This window comes from Melanerpes formicivorus, unplaced genomic scaffold (assembly GCF_026170545.1).
Source record: "Melanerpes formicivorus ecotype bairdi unplaced genomic scaffold, bMelFor1.0.p_v2 SCAF_14, whole genome shotgun sequence".
Taxonomy (NCBI): domain Eukaryota; kingdom Metazoa; phylum Chordata; class Aves; order Piciformes; family Picidae; genus Melanerpes; species Melanerpes formicivorus.
Window position 1 is genome coordinate 13,196,964 of NW_027142366.1, and position 16,676 is coordinate 13,213,639.

Here is a 16,676-nt window from a genome sequence, read left to right on the forward strand (position 1 = left end):
AGGCATCATGGATGACTTCTTCAGTTGATAATGCTTGCTTTGGATTACAATTGAGATATTAAAACAGAACCGTGGTGCTCTCTATTGGGTACTAATACTTCATTGTTATGTAAAGGATATGACTGAGGAATTCCTCTACTAACTCCTAATCAAAACCCCAGAGGTGTTTCACTGGCCTAAACAATTTCCAACAATGTTTTTAGAAGCAAGAAATCTTAAATTAATCTAAAAAACGCTAAGTAGTTTCCTAAGGAAATTAAAAATGTTCAGAGCTCATACCATAAAAGTTTCAGCTTAATTTGCTTTGTCGCTCTACTCTGCTGCCCCTCTACCACTGTCAACACCTTAGTGCTTGCAGAAGTCAATCACTTTCCTGCTAGGACATTACCACCATGTGCAAAACACAAAGGAACTGTATCTGAAACATGGTTGTTAAGAGTACCAAGTCACAAACACAAGTGTGCAACACATCATTTGTGCAGGAAGATAATACCATGCTGTGTAGCTCACGTCTAAAGGTAATTAAATAATAATATAGAGACTTTCAAGAAACAACAAACAAGTAAAAAAAAACCAAAAGGCTACCAAAATTTTTCTTATTTCCACAGAGCTAAGTGCTGTCTAGTGTCAGATATTATGTTCTTGCATAGGTTCTAAAAGTTGCTGCTTTAAAAAATAATTTATTTTCAAGGGTCAAGCCCCTAATTTGACCAGCAACTGCTGGAAACAGCAATTTCATCAGCATCTGTAATGAAAACACTTTTTGCTGTTTCAGTAATGCAGTGAGCTAGTGTTTTCAGCAGCATGATATGCCCATGGCAGAATAATTAAACCCCAGAGAAAGTGTAATTCACATGCAGTACACAAAGTTCTATCATGGATTTATTGAGAATCTACCACTATCAATGAAATAGCAGAAATAAAATCAAGGACTGGCAATACCTTCAGTGGGAGTTCTCCTTCACTTGCTGGCCAGCTACAAAAATGTGGGATACATTCTGGCCTGAGCAATACTCATTCATCTCCAGTATCTCACCTCAAGTTCCTGCAATAAGCAACCGCCTATGTCAGTTCTTACACTTGAGAACTGACATAACTGGATCAACTGGAGGTAACTTGTTGCTGGAAAAAGCCCAAAGGCAGCGTTTCAGCAATTTAATCTCACAGTCCCTCCACAGTAATTGGACTGGAACGATGTTAGGTGCAGGTATGCTTCACCAGGTCAGAGAACCTTCCATTACCATAACTTCACCTGATAAACTGCTGATTTGCTGTATTCCTTTTCATCTCAATTAACGGTAGTACAACTTGTACACTGTATTTATTAGAACCTGCAAAGCTTCTCTTTATATAGCTTTCCCATATACGCCACAACACTGTCTGAAATGGTGGGGTCATTTTTATCACGTTATTGCTTGGGACACCGGTACCAACTGGTCAGCTGCACCAGTGACGTTATCACTAACATTACTGGGGGGACGAAAAAAACAAACAAAAAACTATTGCTAGAATACCAATTATGTGCACTGTGAGAGGGAAAAATCCCGCCTCCTCACATGTGAGGGCATGAAGGTATGAGTGACGCCGCAGCCCCCCGGCTCGGTCGGTGCCCGCTGAGAGCCACTGTCGGGGAAGCAAAGGCAAAGCAAGGTTCCCGAAGCACCCTGCTCGCTGGTAGTTTATTATCTGGCAAAAGAGCTTTCCTGAGCTTGCGCTCTGAGTTCTGACAGGCAGAGTCAGAAGACAGAACAAGTTGCCGGGGTCAACAGTGCTCATCCCAGGTCTCGCCGGTGCGTGGGAATGAAGAATCCACATGCCGCCGAGCAATGCCCTGGCTACGTCTTCTAGAGCCAACTACCGTTCCCGCCGGGCTCTTGCACCCACCGGCTAACTCCGCGTTTCTTTCAGCATAGCTGCGGGCGAAGCACCCGGGCCAAGCCGGACGAGGAATGCCGGTTAGCGGCTCCCGTCACCTCACCATCCCTCACTCCCGAATTAGGCACCCCCCGGAGCAGGCGCAGCAGCCCCTACGGCGGAGCGGAAGGCGGGTGACGTCACCCGACGCGATGACTCCCATGGGGCGCCGCCATCGAGCGCCGCCATGGAGCAGCCCACGTCAGGCCGCTTCGCGGAGAACTGAAAGGTCCGCGGTGTCTCCGGCTGATGGCAGCTGGCGGCCTCGTTCGTGGCGCAGACGTTGCCTATTAAACCATCCATATGCCACAGTTTACTCAGGGTGATGAAGAGACCTAGGGGCCGACTCAACTCTGCAGCTGACTGACAGGAAAAAGATACGGGGCGAGAGATGCTAGGCAGCCAGCCAATCGTCATCAAACAGTTTCTTAACTGCAACCAATTAGAATTGCCCGTTTCCAAAACAAGTGTAACAACCCAATGAGAAAGCCCGCCCTACTGGCACTCCAGCCAATCGAGTCAAGACAACCTCCAAGCTGTGCCTGCGGCCTCCCAGCAGCAGAGGGCGCGCTCGAGAGCAGGGGGCAGTGGTGGCTCTCCCGAGGGCGGAGCGGGGCGGACGCTGTCGTTGTCACCGTCGTTGTCGCCGCCGCTATCGCGCGCCCGGATCGCTGGCTCCGCCTTCCGCAGCGCTGTGCACCCGCGGGCCTGAGGAGAAGGTAGGGGTTGCGCGGCCGGGGGTCGAGGTGGGGAATCGGGCGCCGCTTTCCCCGTGCGTGGCGGGGCTCCTCCGTCTAAGCAAGCGGCGCTCCTCTGCGCGGGCGGAGTCGCCCGGCTGGCCCGTTGCTTTCCGCTGCGTTCGACGGGACGGGGTGGTGGGGAGCCGCACCCGCCCCTCCTCACACTGCGGCCGCCAGCCGCTTTTGGGCCGAGAAGGCGGCTGCGCCGCCCCCCCCGCCCCGGTGTCCGCTGTCTCGCCTCTCCTTAGGGAGCGGAGCGGCCCTCCCGCTGTGCGTGTCTGCCCGGCACTGGCGGCGGCGGGCGCGGTCGGTTCCGATGAAGTTGGCCAGGCCGGGCAGCGGGCGCCCTTGGAGGGGGGTTAGTGTCGGCGTCAGGATCCAGTTGGCGCGAACAAAGGCGACGGCGCCGAGGGGCTGAGGGTGGCGGCTGGCCCAGGGCCCTCAACCCCGGCCTGACTCGGGCCCGGCGGGCGCGCCCGGTGCCCGGCTGCTCTTCGCCAATACTAGCATATTGTGCTGCTTCGTGATCGAAACAAAACGCGGTATTTGACAGGAAAAGGAGTTAAGCGCTGACAGCGGCCGGGCCGATGCCCGTCCCGTGGCTCGGCTTCTCCCGCGTCGCCGCGATCGCGTTTCGCGCCTGGCGAGTTGTTCGGGCTGCGTGTACTACGAAGTGCGCGCTGTCACCTGTGCTCCCATTCACCCGACTGAAGGGGAAACAGTGCCCGGTTTACGCGTCTTTAATGCTGCTCGGTTAGGCAGTACTGTTAGTGTTATTACAGACCGTCATGACTGAACTACAGGAAGTAGAAACAGCAACAACAAAAGACACCCCCAAAGGCTGTCAACTGCGGTCATTAGGAATCGCTTACAACAGCTTACGCTGGTGTACGTCCTCTTGATAAATCTGCATTTATTTATAAGATAATGCTTCTTCAGCTTGCATGTTGGATCTGTATTAAAATGTTTGAGGGAACTATAAACCAAAGTCTTCCAGACCTACCCTTTAATTTCCTAGGGAAATGGAGTGTGACTGAACAATGCATCCTTGTTCTCTCCTGTTTCTTTTATGGTTTAAAAGTAACGTAGGAGAGCTGTGAAAATAGAAAACAAACTTTGAACAGTGTCTTACTATTTTGTGGATGAAGAGATGCAACTTACTAGTTGAGGTAAATAAAGAATGTGGAATTAATGGGTGTTGAACTGTTGCTGTATATTCGGTTTAATTTTTTAAATTCAGATACTTCATTTTGACAAGCTCACATTCATTCCTCTTTACATATACACTGAAACTGAGTTATGCCTATGTTACTACGTGGCTTTTTCAGTGAACATGACAGAATAGTCTGTAACTAGAACTATTAGATTAGACAGAGGAACTAAAACTATTAAGATGTGTCATGTAATGTTCTCCCTGTTTCCCCCCCCAGCGTGTTACATGTTTGAAATGTCTTATGTAACAGTACAGTGATGCATGAGCATGAATATTGAATTGTATGCTCTTGCTATCTGAGGAAGTTATTTTTAAAAAGGTTTTGTATTAAGATTTCTGTTTTCCAATCCTTGTGTTGGTGTCAAGTTGGCCTGAGCCGAATTTGTTGAGCAGCTTACAATCTACGTAAGGCACTGTACTTTATTATCTGTAACTACTCATAAACTGTCAGATGCTTAGAATGTGCAATAAAATAGTTTTGGGAAGTGTTCTTTGAATCAGGCTTATTCTGTGTTGTGCAGGTGTCTGATGTCCAGTTTGATTCTTGGCTGAGTTGGAACTGTGGGTAATGGAGATATTTTTATTGGCGAGATCTTTCTAGGAAGCAGTGAGGGTATTGCTGCCACTTCCTTCTCTTGTTTATGTCTATTGGGTAAGGGCCTGCTTTCTTGTGCCCCTGCCTTCTTGGACCCAGATGCCATTATGCTTGTTGCTGCTGTTAGTGATGCGGGAAGCAGCAGCAGAGGTGGACTTCTTACAAGTGAAAAGGGTTTATACTATGTGCCTTTTAGTCATGTAGCCACTCCTACTGTTCTGCTTCAGCGTTCCTGGTTCTCTTTGCAGCATTGCCTTTATTCTAGGACTCAAGGTGTAACTTCTGTCTTCTGGAGTACAGTTTTTCTGTATGGAAACACTGATGAACTGTTCATGTCTTCATTTAACCCACAGGGTTCTGTTTTCACAACTGATTGCTGATCACGTTTTGATGCACGATGGTGTAGATAATGGGTTCGTTTTTGACTTAATTGATTTAATATTTTGAGTTTGTTACTTTTTCTTCTGTCTGGATCATAAAGAGGGAGATGGCTGATGCTAGAATACAAAAGGAGGTTTCTTTTCTTAGTGTGACTTTCACTAGACTTGTACCCTAGTCAGGGTTCTAAATTGAGCTGAAGTGCTGAGACTGGTAGAGATCGATCAGCAGAAATCATGATAAAATCTTTACTGTGCTTTGTACTGTACAAAGATCTAATCTGAGATTCCTGTAGCCCAATAACTGCATTAACAGTAAACTTAGTGACACAGGGCAAGGAACTATGCTTCTCTATCTTAGAAGAGCACCTCTGTAACTGCACTTAGTTGGTAAGCTTTAGCTCAGTGGAGATGGAAGTGCAGTAAGGACCGGTGACTTCCAGTTGCTTTCAGTATTTAGGCCTGGAGGTGCAGAGAATGCTTATCTGAAGTGTTTATAATAGCTGGAACCATTAGTGTCAATAATGAACAATAACAGAATTATTTGCTCAGCTGAAGGTTATTAATTCCCAGTGGTAGCACTTCTGGTCCCCAGATAATGTTATGCATTTTTTTCCTCTGTTCTCCATTCCTCTCTAAATAAGCTGTCTACAAAACAGTATGCAGCAGAAGAAAGGATTAGTCCTGCCTAGTTCCCTGTCCTTCAGGACTGAATTTTCAACTGGGGGAACTTGTGTATGGCAAACTGTAGATACTTGCTCCTTGGACTTGCAATTTAGAAATGAAAAGGCTAGACTGTTCAAAGTTTTAAGCAGTGTGACCTTCACTTTCAGATTAACCAAGGCCTGTATTTCCTCCTGCAGAAAAGCTCAGTTCTCTCAATTATGAATTAATTTGACTTGCATTCCAAATATCAGTTTTGCTCTGCAAGACAGTCCAGTAATTTTTATAGTTAAAGCTCTTGTGTCTGAATTATCTTGGGCATATCCTAAATATTGTGTCTCCTTTAAAACTCATCTTGGATTCCTCAGAAATGCCAAAATCTAGAAAACAAGAAGACTGTCTTTCTCTGTGCTGGAAAAAAACCCAAATAAACGATAAGAGGAAAGATCAAATGTGTGTGAGAGAAAAGTGTAGGTATTCCTGTCTGCTAGAGCTGGCACAAAGCTGTTTTTTTTCAAATCTCCTATTTGTATAAATAGGGACCAGCATCTATGAGAAAAGGTGATACTGGCAGCTGGCAGTGTACTGTCATTTGGCTTCTGCTTTTGTGAAACAGGATGAGTTGAAGCCTGTGATAAAGATAAAAGAGTACAAATTGTTCTTTAACTTGTTTGGGTTAGGCAGCTTTTATTGCTATTGTATTCTGTGGTAGGTTTAGCGAATTGAGTTTGTATTGATCATGCAGCAGCAATTACAGAAATACTACGTTTACTGTGACAACCAGTTCAGCCTGTGACTTTAAGTTACTGATCCATTTTAATAACACTAATACTAATAATAATAAAAATAACAGGTTGGAAGAGACCTTCAAGATCATCGCATCCAACTCATCAACCAATCCAACCCACCTAAACAACTAAACCATGGCACCAAGCACCCCATCAAGTCTCCTCCTGAACACCTCCAATGATGGTGACTCCAACACTTCCTCGGGCAGCCCATTCCAATGGGCAATCACGCTCTCTGTATAGAACTTCTTCCTAACATCCAACCTAAACCTCCCCTGGCGCAGCCTGAGACTGTGTCCTCTTGTTCTGGTACTGGCTGCCTGGGAGAAGAGGCTAACATCTGCCTGTCTACAACTTCCCTTCAGGTAGTTGTAGAGAGTGATAAAGTCACCCCTGAGTCTCATCCTCTCCAGGCTAAGCAACCCCAGCTCCCTCAGTCTCTCCCTTACCAACTTCGTTGCCCTTCTCTGGACTCATTCCAGCAAGTCAACATCCTTCCTAAACTGAGAGGCCCAGAACTGGACCCAGTACTCGAGGTGCAGCCTAACTTAGTCTGCCCTTTTATCTTTTTTTTTTTTTTTTCCAGAGCCCATACTATTTTTTTTCTTTTTAGCTTGGTTCTTTCAGTGAATTGCAGAAAGAGTAAAGAGACAGTGTAGGCTTTGTTTTTCTAGTAATGTTACATGTGACAAAGCAACATTTAAAACTTTTTTCTAGGTGGGTACATATGTGTATTTGTTTTAAATTCTCTCCCTGCAGATGGAGGAGAAAAGCTGTTGCTAAATAGATAGGGGGGGATTCATCTGAACATGGGTAGATTGCATTAATAGTCAAGCCGTGATTGTTATTTGCCTTGTATATGAGAGTCAAATGTGTTTATGGTTGCCCAAGAGGATCTATGGGTAGTTTGGATGGGAGAGATGCTGTTAGAGGTGCTATCTGAAAGAGTTTTAAATCCTCTGCAAAATCATGAAATACTGGGGCAATGTGACTGTCAAAGTATGTTAAGCAAAGATAATTTTTGCCTGAACAGCTTATGGATTGAAATGACTAAGTAGGGGAAAAAAAATAGAAAACTGCTTTGAATAATAAATGACACCACTCACATATGTTCATCATTTGCTAGCTATTCTATCTGTGATGCCAGTTTGTAACATTGCCGTTAACGTTGTTATGGAGAAATTGGATTTGCACATCCTCACATTTTTAATATACCGTTTATTCTTTAATATTTATGCCAAAGGCGATAAATAAATACACTTGTTACTGTGTTGGACTTTTTTAATCTCTTTGCAAACTGTTGATGTGGAATATTGAGGTTGCTTAAAATTAGTCTGCTTGCCCAGATCTTGACATATGCAAGACTCTTGTGTTGGCATGGCATTACTTTGTCAGTTGTTAATTCAGGGAGCTAAAATAGCTTTTAGTTGGAGGGGGAAATATTATTTGAAAACCAGAGCTATCATCACTGGGAGTTAATGACCTTCAGCTGACATTGTTTATTATTGACATTGATGGTTCCTTTTTTTATAGTTTTACATAGCTAGCTTAATTTTGTGGGAAAAAAGCACATGCTGGTATTGCTGCTGTCTTTGGTTGTCTTGAGGATGTTGTATTCTTACGATCCCTCATACGAATTCTAAAACCTAAGCCATGAATGTGTGCATAAATAAATTGGTTGCCAAATAAGTTTCTTTTTGGCTTTTAGATTTATTCATAGACATTCATTAAAACATTTATAATACAAGTCTTCAATGTATGCCCCAAAAGCACACTATGTATTGCTAACTTGTGGAAGAAAAGATGTTATGTAAAGTAACATGAAAAATGGTTATAAAAGGTGTTCATGATTATTTCCTCTTGGAGAGTAGATGACTGAGTTCTGTTTATCTACCTACAAGCAGTATCTGAACAATTCCTGTCAGTGAACTGTTGTAGCTGCCCAAAATATTTCTGCAGATTGATTTTTCATGTATTTTTTTAAAGGTTGGTGATATTAGAGAAGTGAGGTGAAATGGGGACCTTGGACTGCTTCCATTACTTTGCTTATTGACCTTAAGAAAATTATTCAGTTTCTTATGCTTGTTTTAGGAATGTGTTAGAATAGAACTAAGTCTTAATGCTTGAAATATGTTTCTTTATGATGCTTTTGAAAGGTTTGTAAACATTCAAGCTGAAAGCTCTTCAGTTTGTTTCTTTATTCCGAGAAAGTAGGGTTTACTCTCCAGCCAGTTTCTGTTCTCAGTTGTGATTTTGCTGAGTTTGCTGGGGGTTATTTTGGATTTTGTTTTACTTTGTTTTCATTCTTCCCTTGTTGATATGAAATGGTAGCCTGACAGAAAACTGGCTTTTTTTAGCTTAGTTTCAGGACTAACAGACAGGGATTGCATGCAGGTCAATTTTATTTTATTTTTTTTAGTTACAAATGCCTACACAAATAATTTTCTTCACAAAAAAAGAGAGTGTAATTCCTGAAGCTAAAAGCCTTTTTCTGAATTTCAGTATTTTCAGAAAAAACTTTGTCTTGCTGTTTTTTTTTTTGTAAAAGCAAGTTACGTTCTTATATTGCAGTTAGTCACAGCTCTGTGCAGCTGTGAAACCACATATCAGATAGCCTTATCTGGAAGATTAGACAGATCATTTTAGCCTGTTTAACTTGAATATTTGTAAATGTAGTAAATGGAAGGCATGGAGTAGAAAATAATGATTTATTCAGACTACTTGCATTTGATTGAAATGTCAAGATGATGATGTGGCATTATACTGAAGTTACTAATTGTTTTTTAATGCAGTAAGTAGTGTTTGCTAGTATAGTTTCCAAAATACCTTAGTCACTGGTAGATATTATTAAAGCTGTAGTATTTTGCTTCTAATTACACCGTAGTGTTTGGGTGATGATGAGAGACTCCAGAATTAGACTTAATTAGTAGTTTTCTAATGAGATTTGGGTTATTTATTATTGCTGTTGTTATTACTACTACTACTTCTATAATTATTTTAATAAATACACCAAGGTTTATTTTTAATTCAACTAACAAAAGAAATATGAAGCTATTAAAAGAGGACAGTGTGGAACCTTAGCTTGTTTTAGCAGTAGTATGTGCAATCTGTGCTTGTAGTTTGGTTTAGTTTCACTAACATGATTCTGCATCATGTGGAGTAAATAAGTGGAAAACCAAAGATAGAATCTTTCTTCTAATTCCTATTTTCTGTTAAAAGTGTTGGGTAACACTGGCATGGACAGACAGGGTGTTGGTTCTGGCCTGGGGCTTCTACCTGTATTCCATTGAGTACTTCAGTGTTTGAAGTTTCTTCAGAGCACGTTCTCTGAAGCTGTGGTGTGCAGTATTACTTTAGTACAATGGACTTAGTGTTGACGTGAGATTGGACCCTTCTGTACCAACGTACCAAATGCAAACTGCTACATACTAACAACCATTTTTATTTCTTCCCTTTTTGAGGAGTGGCGTATCCAAGAACTGGATGTTCAGGATAACATGTCCAATGTGTCAGAAGAGAGAAACACTAGACAACAGGACATTAAGAAAGGACTCCAGTTTATAGAGTATGATTTTTGTGGTCTTATTCTTGTATGCTTATACATATGAATAGCTCTGGGAAAGTCCTTTTAATGTAGGACCAGCAGAGGGAGGAAGGAAGACCTGTGTTTTTTCTCAGAATATTTGTTAGCGATAACATGAAAATGGGGAGCAGTCTTAAAGAAAAGACAGAATCCTTCTTTGTTCCCAAACAGAGCAGATTGAAGATGGGAGGGTATTCCTTCTCTGCTTTTGAGAAAAATCAGCATGGCATTTTTATGGTAGAAGAAAAACATAGATAGCCCTAAAACTCCACCTTATACTTTGGACAGCTACTAGGTTGTCACTGTAGGGGTAGAGTTTTTTCTTTACCACTACCCAAACATTCCAACTCTGTGGAGTTACAATTTAACCTAGTGAAAAATGATCTTAGTAGTTAATTTCCATTTGGACAAATGCCAAATTCTTCCCTAGAGGATCTTGGCTAGCTTAAAATCATTGTGAAATGTCACACTATTTCAGTGCTCACATAAAGCATTCTTTAAAACAAAACAAAATACAACAACAAACCAACCAACCACAAAAAACCCAAACCTGCCCTTTTGAGAATTACTTAGAAACAGATTCTTAGATAACCTGTATGGGAAGGGAGAAGGCTCCTATTTTTCTTCATGAACAGTTAAAAGTAAATACCTCTGCTCTGTGCTGGAGAAAATCTGTTGTGTGTAATACAAAAGCACTCTTTAAATTCCTGTGTCATTAGTATGACTTAATTAAAACTGAAGTGTTTTTTTGACAAATGATTTGTCATTTTATAATACTTACATGTATAATCTATTTCTGTACCGTGGAGGAGAGGAAGAAAATTGTTTTTAAACAGGCAATATTGAGGTTATAAACTCAAAGCATTCAAACCCTTAATATATTTTGAATAATTGAGTTACGTTACCATCTTACTTTTAAATGAAAATGAGTCATTAGTAATAAGAAAACACAGTTTAATCAAAACTAATCTTGCCATGTTCAGCGCAGGCCATGGACAGTATTTTGAGATTTGCCTCTGCAGTGAGATTGCTTTTAGTAAGAACCAGTGTTCTCTGATGTGATCATCTTTTAAGCAACATGTCTAAATAAATCTTGTAATTTATTTCTGTAGATCTACTCTGCCCTATCCAGGGACACAAGAACAGTATGAGGTAATGAAATAACTTTTGCATTTCCAGAAGGGTTTTTACCATGGACCTATTTTATTATGTATTCTTGTTTATAGTCATGATTTCTGTAATGGTATAGTATGAATGGTTATTTATGAATGATAATTTAGAATTTCCAGTGTAATGGAACTGGAGGAATACTTACATTGTGATACAGGTATTTAGGTATTTGGATGTTGGAATTCACTTACATAGCAATTCAAATTAAAGCTTTCTCTACTGGTGTTAGGGATGAATTTGGGGCATTACTTGAATAAAACAATGTGCTATTCTGAGAAAAGTTTGGAGTAGCTCTGCAAAAGTGAGATAAAAGGACCTCAATCACAAAGCTCCATAACGTATTTTGGTTTGCTTAATGTTATTATGTTGCATAATTTTTGACTTAACATTTTCAGACTCATCTTTGTAGCATTTTTATCCACTGGTAGGTGGTTTAATTGGATTTCAGAACACATTAGATAAAATTCAGTTGTTCACATTATAGATTAAAAAACCCCTTTTGCTCTGCAAAAGCAGCCTTTGTGTACTACTGGTTTGCCAGTTGCTATGGCTGCTGCTTGCTAAAAGAATGAAACATATTTATGTATATGTCTCTTTGAAGCTACTTATACAAAGTCATTCTTTTGTCTGTAGTTCAGCCTCTTTTATTTGCACTTTTTGTGATGTTGAGTATTAGAGATTGAAAAGTGCCAGAAGAAAAATACTGATAGAGCCAAAACTTGTGCATTTAATTTTGATTCTGTGAAGTTGCAAGTATAAATTTTCTATTTAAAATATATTTGGAAATAAGGAACATAACAAAACTGATACTGATTGATGTTTCTTTTCTTTGTTCTAGTTATTTATACGAGAGCTTGTTAGAAATCTTTTTAATGAAGGTAATGATGTATATCGAGAAGGTGATTGGAGAGGATCACTGAGTCATTATACAGAAGCTATAAACATAGCTGATTATGCTAATTCTGAAGAAATCCATGTTTCTGATGATATTTTAGAGAAGCTGCATGTGAACAGGATAGCATGTTTTTCAAATATGGTAAGCTTCTATTTAAACAGTATGATTTCTCAGGAGCAATGTGCTCAGAGAATATGTAGATGTGGAAAGGTTCCTAGTGAGTGAAAAGCTCTTAGTGTTGGTTTGAGAATTGTCATGCTTCAAATCATCATTTTGCATATCTTCTTTTTGTATCTTTCTTGTACCTTCTTTTTACAAGTATGATCATATAGACGTTTTTAGTTACTAGAGTATTACCATAAAAGAGTCATATTGGGCTTAGAAGTTGATGAAAGAGTATTTTTATCCATTTATACTGCTGTTGGCACCTGAGTCTACTGCTTTCTTTGTGGAATAAGATGCCTCTTGTGAAAAAGCTAATTTATCTTCATAACTGTTACTGGATTTTACATGAATGATGGCCCTGCTTGTTTTTAGCAGCATAAATTGGTGACTTACAGACCTCACACATGCAGTGTGCAGTGGCCATGGTAAATGTTTTATAGTGTTTCGATATCTATCTGAGGCAGTTTAAATTAATAATTTCAATGATAATAATATCTGATTAGCACCTTTTTTTTTTTCTTCCTTTTAGGGATTGCATGAAAAAGTTCTAGAAAGCTGTGAGATAGCATTACGATTGAATGAAAACAATTTCAGAGCGCTCTATCGGAAAGCAAAAGCTTTGAATGAGCTGGGAAGTTACAAGAAGGCTTATGATGCTGTAGCAAAATGTTCTCTTGCTGTGCCACAGGTAAGTAAATTACTAAATATTGATGATGATTTTTAAAGATTTACCACAGAAAACATACACATATATTAAGATCATTAAAGATTGTTTTTATTTGATATTTTTAATACAATTAAATGTTTCTCATTCCTCTAAGAACTGGTTTTGTCATGGAAGTGAAGGCTGCTAGGAGGGTTTACAGTCCCTGGTCTTGATTAGTTGTGTTAACTGTCGGCAAAAGAAAGTCACTTTGCAGTGGGCATCTAGTGCCGTAAATGTTTGTAATAAACTCTAGAACCAGTGAATGAATTGTTTAACATTCTGTACAGTCAGAAGTATACTCATGACAGAAAGAGAAAAAACACCTGGAATTACAACATACAATATTGATTGTTCTGATAACTGTATTTTAGCTTTTCAAGCACTTCAAAAGATTTTTCTGTCTCTATTGTCCTCCATCCAAATCACTTACTCTGCACTTAATCATAGGCTTTATCTATATTAGCAAGCAGTGTGTTGTAAGAATAGGAAAGGATTTGTAGACTAAGGTGCGGCTCATGAGGATCTGATTTCTGTGATTGGTGATTGTTTTGGTTTTGGTTTTTGGTTGTTTGGTTTCATTTCATTTTGTTTCTCAGTTTCCTCCAAAATGAATCTGATTTGGCTCAGACCCTTCATAATGCAAAATAAAATGTAATGAGTGACTTCAGAAATGCTTTCCTGAATTGAATTAAAATGCTGATAAAAATTTTACATGTTTTGCTCAAAATAGGCTGATCTCAGAACACAATTCTGAGTTGCTGGTGGTTATTTTCTTTTTTTCCTTCTTTCTTTTCCCTTTTTTCTTTTTTTTTTTTTTTTTTCCTTTTTACATGAAAATTACAGTGAAATGCCTGGACAGACTGTTGAGCATAGGTTTACCTCTTGATAGGGAGAAGGTTTCATTGCAGTTTATCTAAATGTGTAACTTTGGATCCTCACTTTGCACCTCCAGATCTGAATGTTTCTGCTTAAGATTTATGTGCCTTTATATAAGTTTTATAAATAGCTTTTTTTTTTCCCTCTTTCTGTAGGACACATTCTGAAACCCAAATCTTTAAATAATTTAAATGAATAGTTGTAACTATAAGACAGGTTGAAATACAACCAACTTTTCTAGTTCTGTGGTGGAATTACTGCCAAAAGACAGAGTTCTCATGAAATATTCATCAGTGTTACGTAGTAGATGACATTATGGGAATCAGAAATGTGGCCCTCTATTTATGTAAAAACAAAACAATGAAACAATGAAGGACAAACATCCTCTTGAAACGAACCAAAAATACCCACCCACAAAAAATTTCCACATCTCTAGGTTTGAAAAAAATCTTAACAGTATTTGAAATTCTAATAAAAAAGAAGAGAAGAATATTACCTATTTTCTGGCTTTTTTAAAAACCTCAATATACTGGAGTAATTTTACTTGAGGGTAGCTGCATATTTCAGTGTTAGCTTTCAGTCTCATGTGTTTGTAAAAGAATAAAGATGCATTATGAAACATCCTGCATGTAGGCATCTTGCAAAATACAGACTGAGTTGTAAACAGATGTCTTGACTGTAAATTATAAAATTCTTTTTATGTCTTTCAGGATGAAAGTGTGATTAAGCTGACCCAAGAACTAGCTCAAAAACTGGGGTTAAAAATAAGGAAAGCATATGTAAGAGCAAAGGTAAGATTTTATTTTAGCTTTTTATATTGAGGTTTCTCTCTCTGGGTATCAGTTTTGTATTTAATGAAGATATCTTTTCATTGCAGCCACCTTCCTCAAATTCAGTTTCTAGTGATGTGTCAGCTCAGGTAAGGTTTTATATGTTCCAAGTGCAAGCTGAATGCAGACTACAGGGACTAATTGTTACCTAATTTTACAATGAAATTAAAATGGTGCAACTAACCTTTTATATAAGATGCTATTATTTTGAACTTCAGGGTTCTTTTGAACTTTGTGACCAGTTTTGCTGTGTATTTATGGCAGAATAGGGCATAAGATTATCATTCAAGTTACCTTTGTAGAATAAATGCTAACTAAAGCATTAAATCCAGTCTGATGAATATATTTACTTGGTGTATTGAGGCAAGGGCATAGCTAATGTGTTTCATTATTCATTTTATTTTGTTGTTATCAAAGTGAAGGGTGCTGCTATAGAATCCCTTTTAATTCATGTGTTTTGTTTATGTGTTTGCTCAAATTTGCCTTCACTAGCAGAATAATTTGCATTTATCTTGCTATTTGAAATGTGTCTGAATAGCAGTAATGAAGAGTTCATTTTTATATTCCAGCCTTTTTCATGTGTAGACAATTTAGCTGTGAATGAATGAGGAGACATAGGAACATTTAGGACACTGTTTCAGTTCTTTTTAATTCCCTTCACTTTGGTTGGTTTGTTGCAGATTTTTAGTGATACTTTGAATGGATTTCAGTCTGCAAATGGATGCTTTACCTAAAAAAAAGTTGTCCTTTAAATTCCATTAGACTTCATAAATTTCAAATTGTATAAACCCCAAATTTGATGACTTGCTTACTCTGTAAATATGTATTTGAAAAAATTTAATGGCTCTTGTGCAGAGTGCTGAGTGATCTCTTTTCTCACTTACAGAATTCTTCTTCTGTAGAAGATATTGAATTAGGTGAGTCTCAGTGTGTTATAATATGAATGATAGGAAAGTGGATATTCATATCTTGTTATATTTGTAATGAAAGTTCTTAAGAAATATCATTCTTTCAATTGAAAGATGTGTGGTAAAAGTCTAATCTCTTCATCTCCAGAGCTACATATTTAAGTGGCTGACCAAATTTCCTTTCAATCTCCTCACCTTTATATAATCAGAACTGCTCCTATAGCAGTTGTCTCCTACTGTTTTCTTCAGCCTGGAAGAACAGGGAAGGGAGAATATGCCACAGATTTAATTAAGTATTGGGTCTGTAACTTTTCCTATCCTTTTAAATTTGAGTCATGTAAAAACTGAGATATAGGTATACATGAATTGGAAGTTGGTGGAAGCTGAAAATGTTTCATGTGGTTTTGCTTGAAAGTTCTTCATTTTTTCTCCACTTCTCCCCCCACATTGTCAGGGTAAAAGTTATGCAAGATAGTTTTACATCTTTGAACAAAAGTTCCAGTCATTCCTATCTTACCTGTTTCAGATTTATCTGACCAGAAGCAAGAGTTGGTTTCTGCTGCTTCTTCATCGAACTTTGTTTCTGAAGTGTCTAAAGTGTCATCAGTACCTGTACCATCTTTATCTTCTGTTATGCCTCTTCAAGTGGAAAAGGTTTCTTTGCCTTCTGCAGTGCTGGCAAATGGAGGGAATGTTTCTTTCCCTATGTCAGAAGCATGTCTAGATTGTGGTGATGGAGATATAATTATTGGGGAAGAACTCGATGAATTACTTGATTCTGTGCCTGATCCAGATGAAAGTGTAATGGTAAGACTTCTTCTGTTGTCTTTCTCGAGAGACTGTGCTCATAAGTGGGATCTTGTATTTTTATCAAGTGGGCTAGTAATGAAATGTAAGTTACCTTTCCTGGTTACATTGAGCTGTGTTTGTGTTTAGTTGGGTTGATTTTTCTCAGATGCAGATTCTTGCAAGTGGGGCTTTAAAGATATCAGGACCCAAGAGGCTCCAAGGACAGTAATATTGGGTTTAAGTGCTGGGAAGCATGAGTGAGGTTGGTGGGGGGAGGGATACTACTTCAGAAAAACTACTACCAGTATTTCCACAGTAGGAATCATAGAATAATAGAATGGTTTACGTTGGAAGGGACCTTAAAAATCATCTATGCCATGGGCAGGGACACCTTCTACTAGACCAAGTTGCTCAAGGCCTCATCCAACCTAGCCTTGAACACCTCCAGGGAGGGTGCATTCACA

General features: G+C 39.3%; 2 protein-coding genes across 3 annotated transcripts in view; one reads left to right on the plus strand and one right to left on the minus strand.

The window, feature by feature from the left end:
- The window catches only part of PLA2G10 (phospholipase A2 group X), a 30,714-nt gene extending 28,720 nt beyond the window's left edge, over nucleotides 1-1,994 (minus strand). The window contains exon 1 of the mRNA XM_068147114.1: nucleotides 943-1,994. The gene's annotated coding sequence lies outside the window, so the exon portion shown is untranslated. The remainder of the gene's footprint in view (nucleotides 1-942) is intronic.
- A 500-nt stretch (nucleotides 1,995-2,494) lies between these two features.
- Nucleotides 2,495-16,676, plus strand: part of ZC3H7A (zinc finger CCCH-type containing 7A) — a 29,383-nt gene continuing 15,201 nt past the window's right edge. Inside the window, exons 1-9 of one of the 2 annotated variants that reach the window (XM_068147115.1) lie at nucleotides 2,495-2,633; nucleotides 9,752-9,855; nucleotides 10,986-11,025; nucleotides 11,882-12,079; nucleotides 12,633-12,791; nucleotides 14,396-14,476; nucleotides 14,563-14,604; nucleotides 15,402-15,432; nucleotides 15,950-16,230. In XM_068147115.1, coding sequence (XP_068003216.1) covers nucleotides 9,788-9,855; nucleotides 10,986-11,025; nucleotides 11,882-12,079; nucleotides 12,633-12,791; nucleotides 14,396-14,476; nucleotides 14,563-14,604; nucleotides 15,402-15,432; nucleotides 15,950-16,230 — 900 coding nt within the window. In that variant the 5' untranslated portion in view covers nucleotides 2,495-2,633; nucleotides 9,752-9,787. The remainder of the gene's footprint in view (nucleotides 2,634-9,751; nucleotides 9,856-10,985; nucleotides 11,026-11,881; nucleotides 12,080-12,632; nucleotides 12,792-14,395; nucleotides 14,477-14,562; nucleotides 14,605-15,401; nucleotides 15,433-15,949; nucleotides 16,231-16,676) is intronic. The other variant, XM_068147116.1, reaches the window with a different exon arrangement.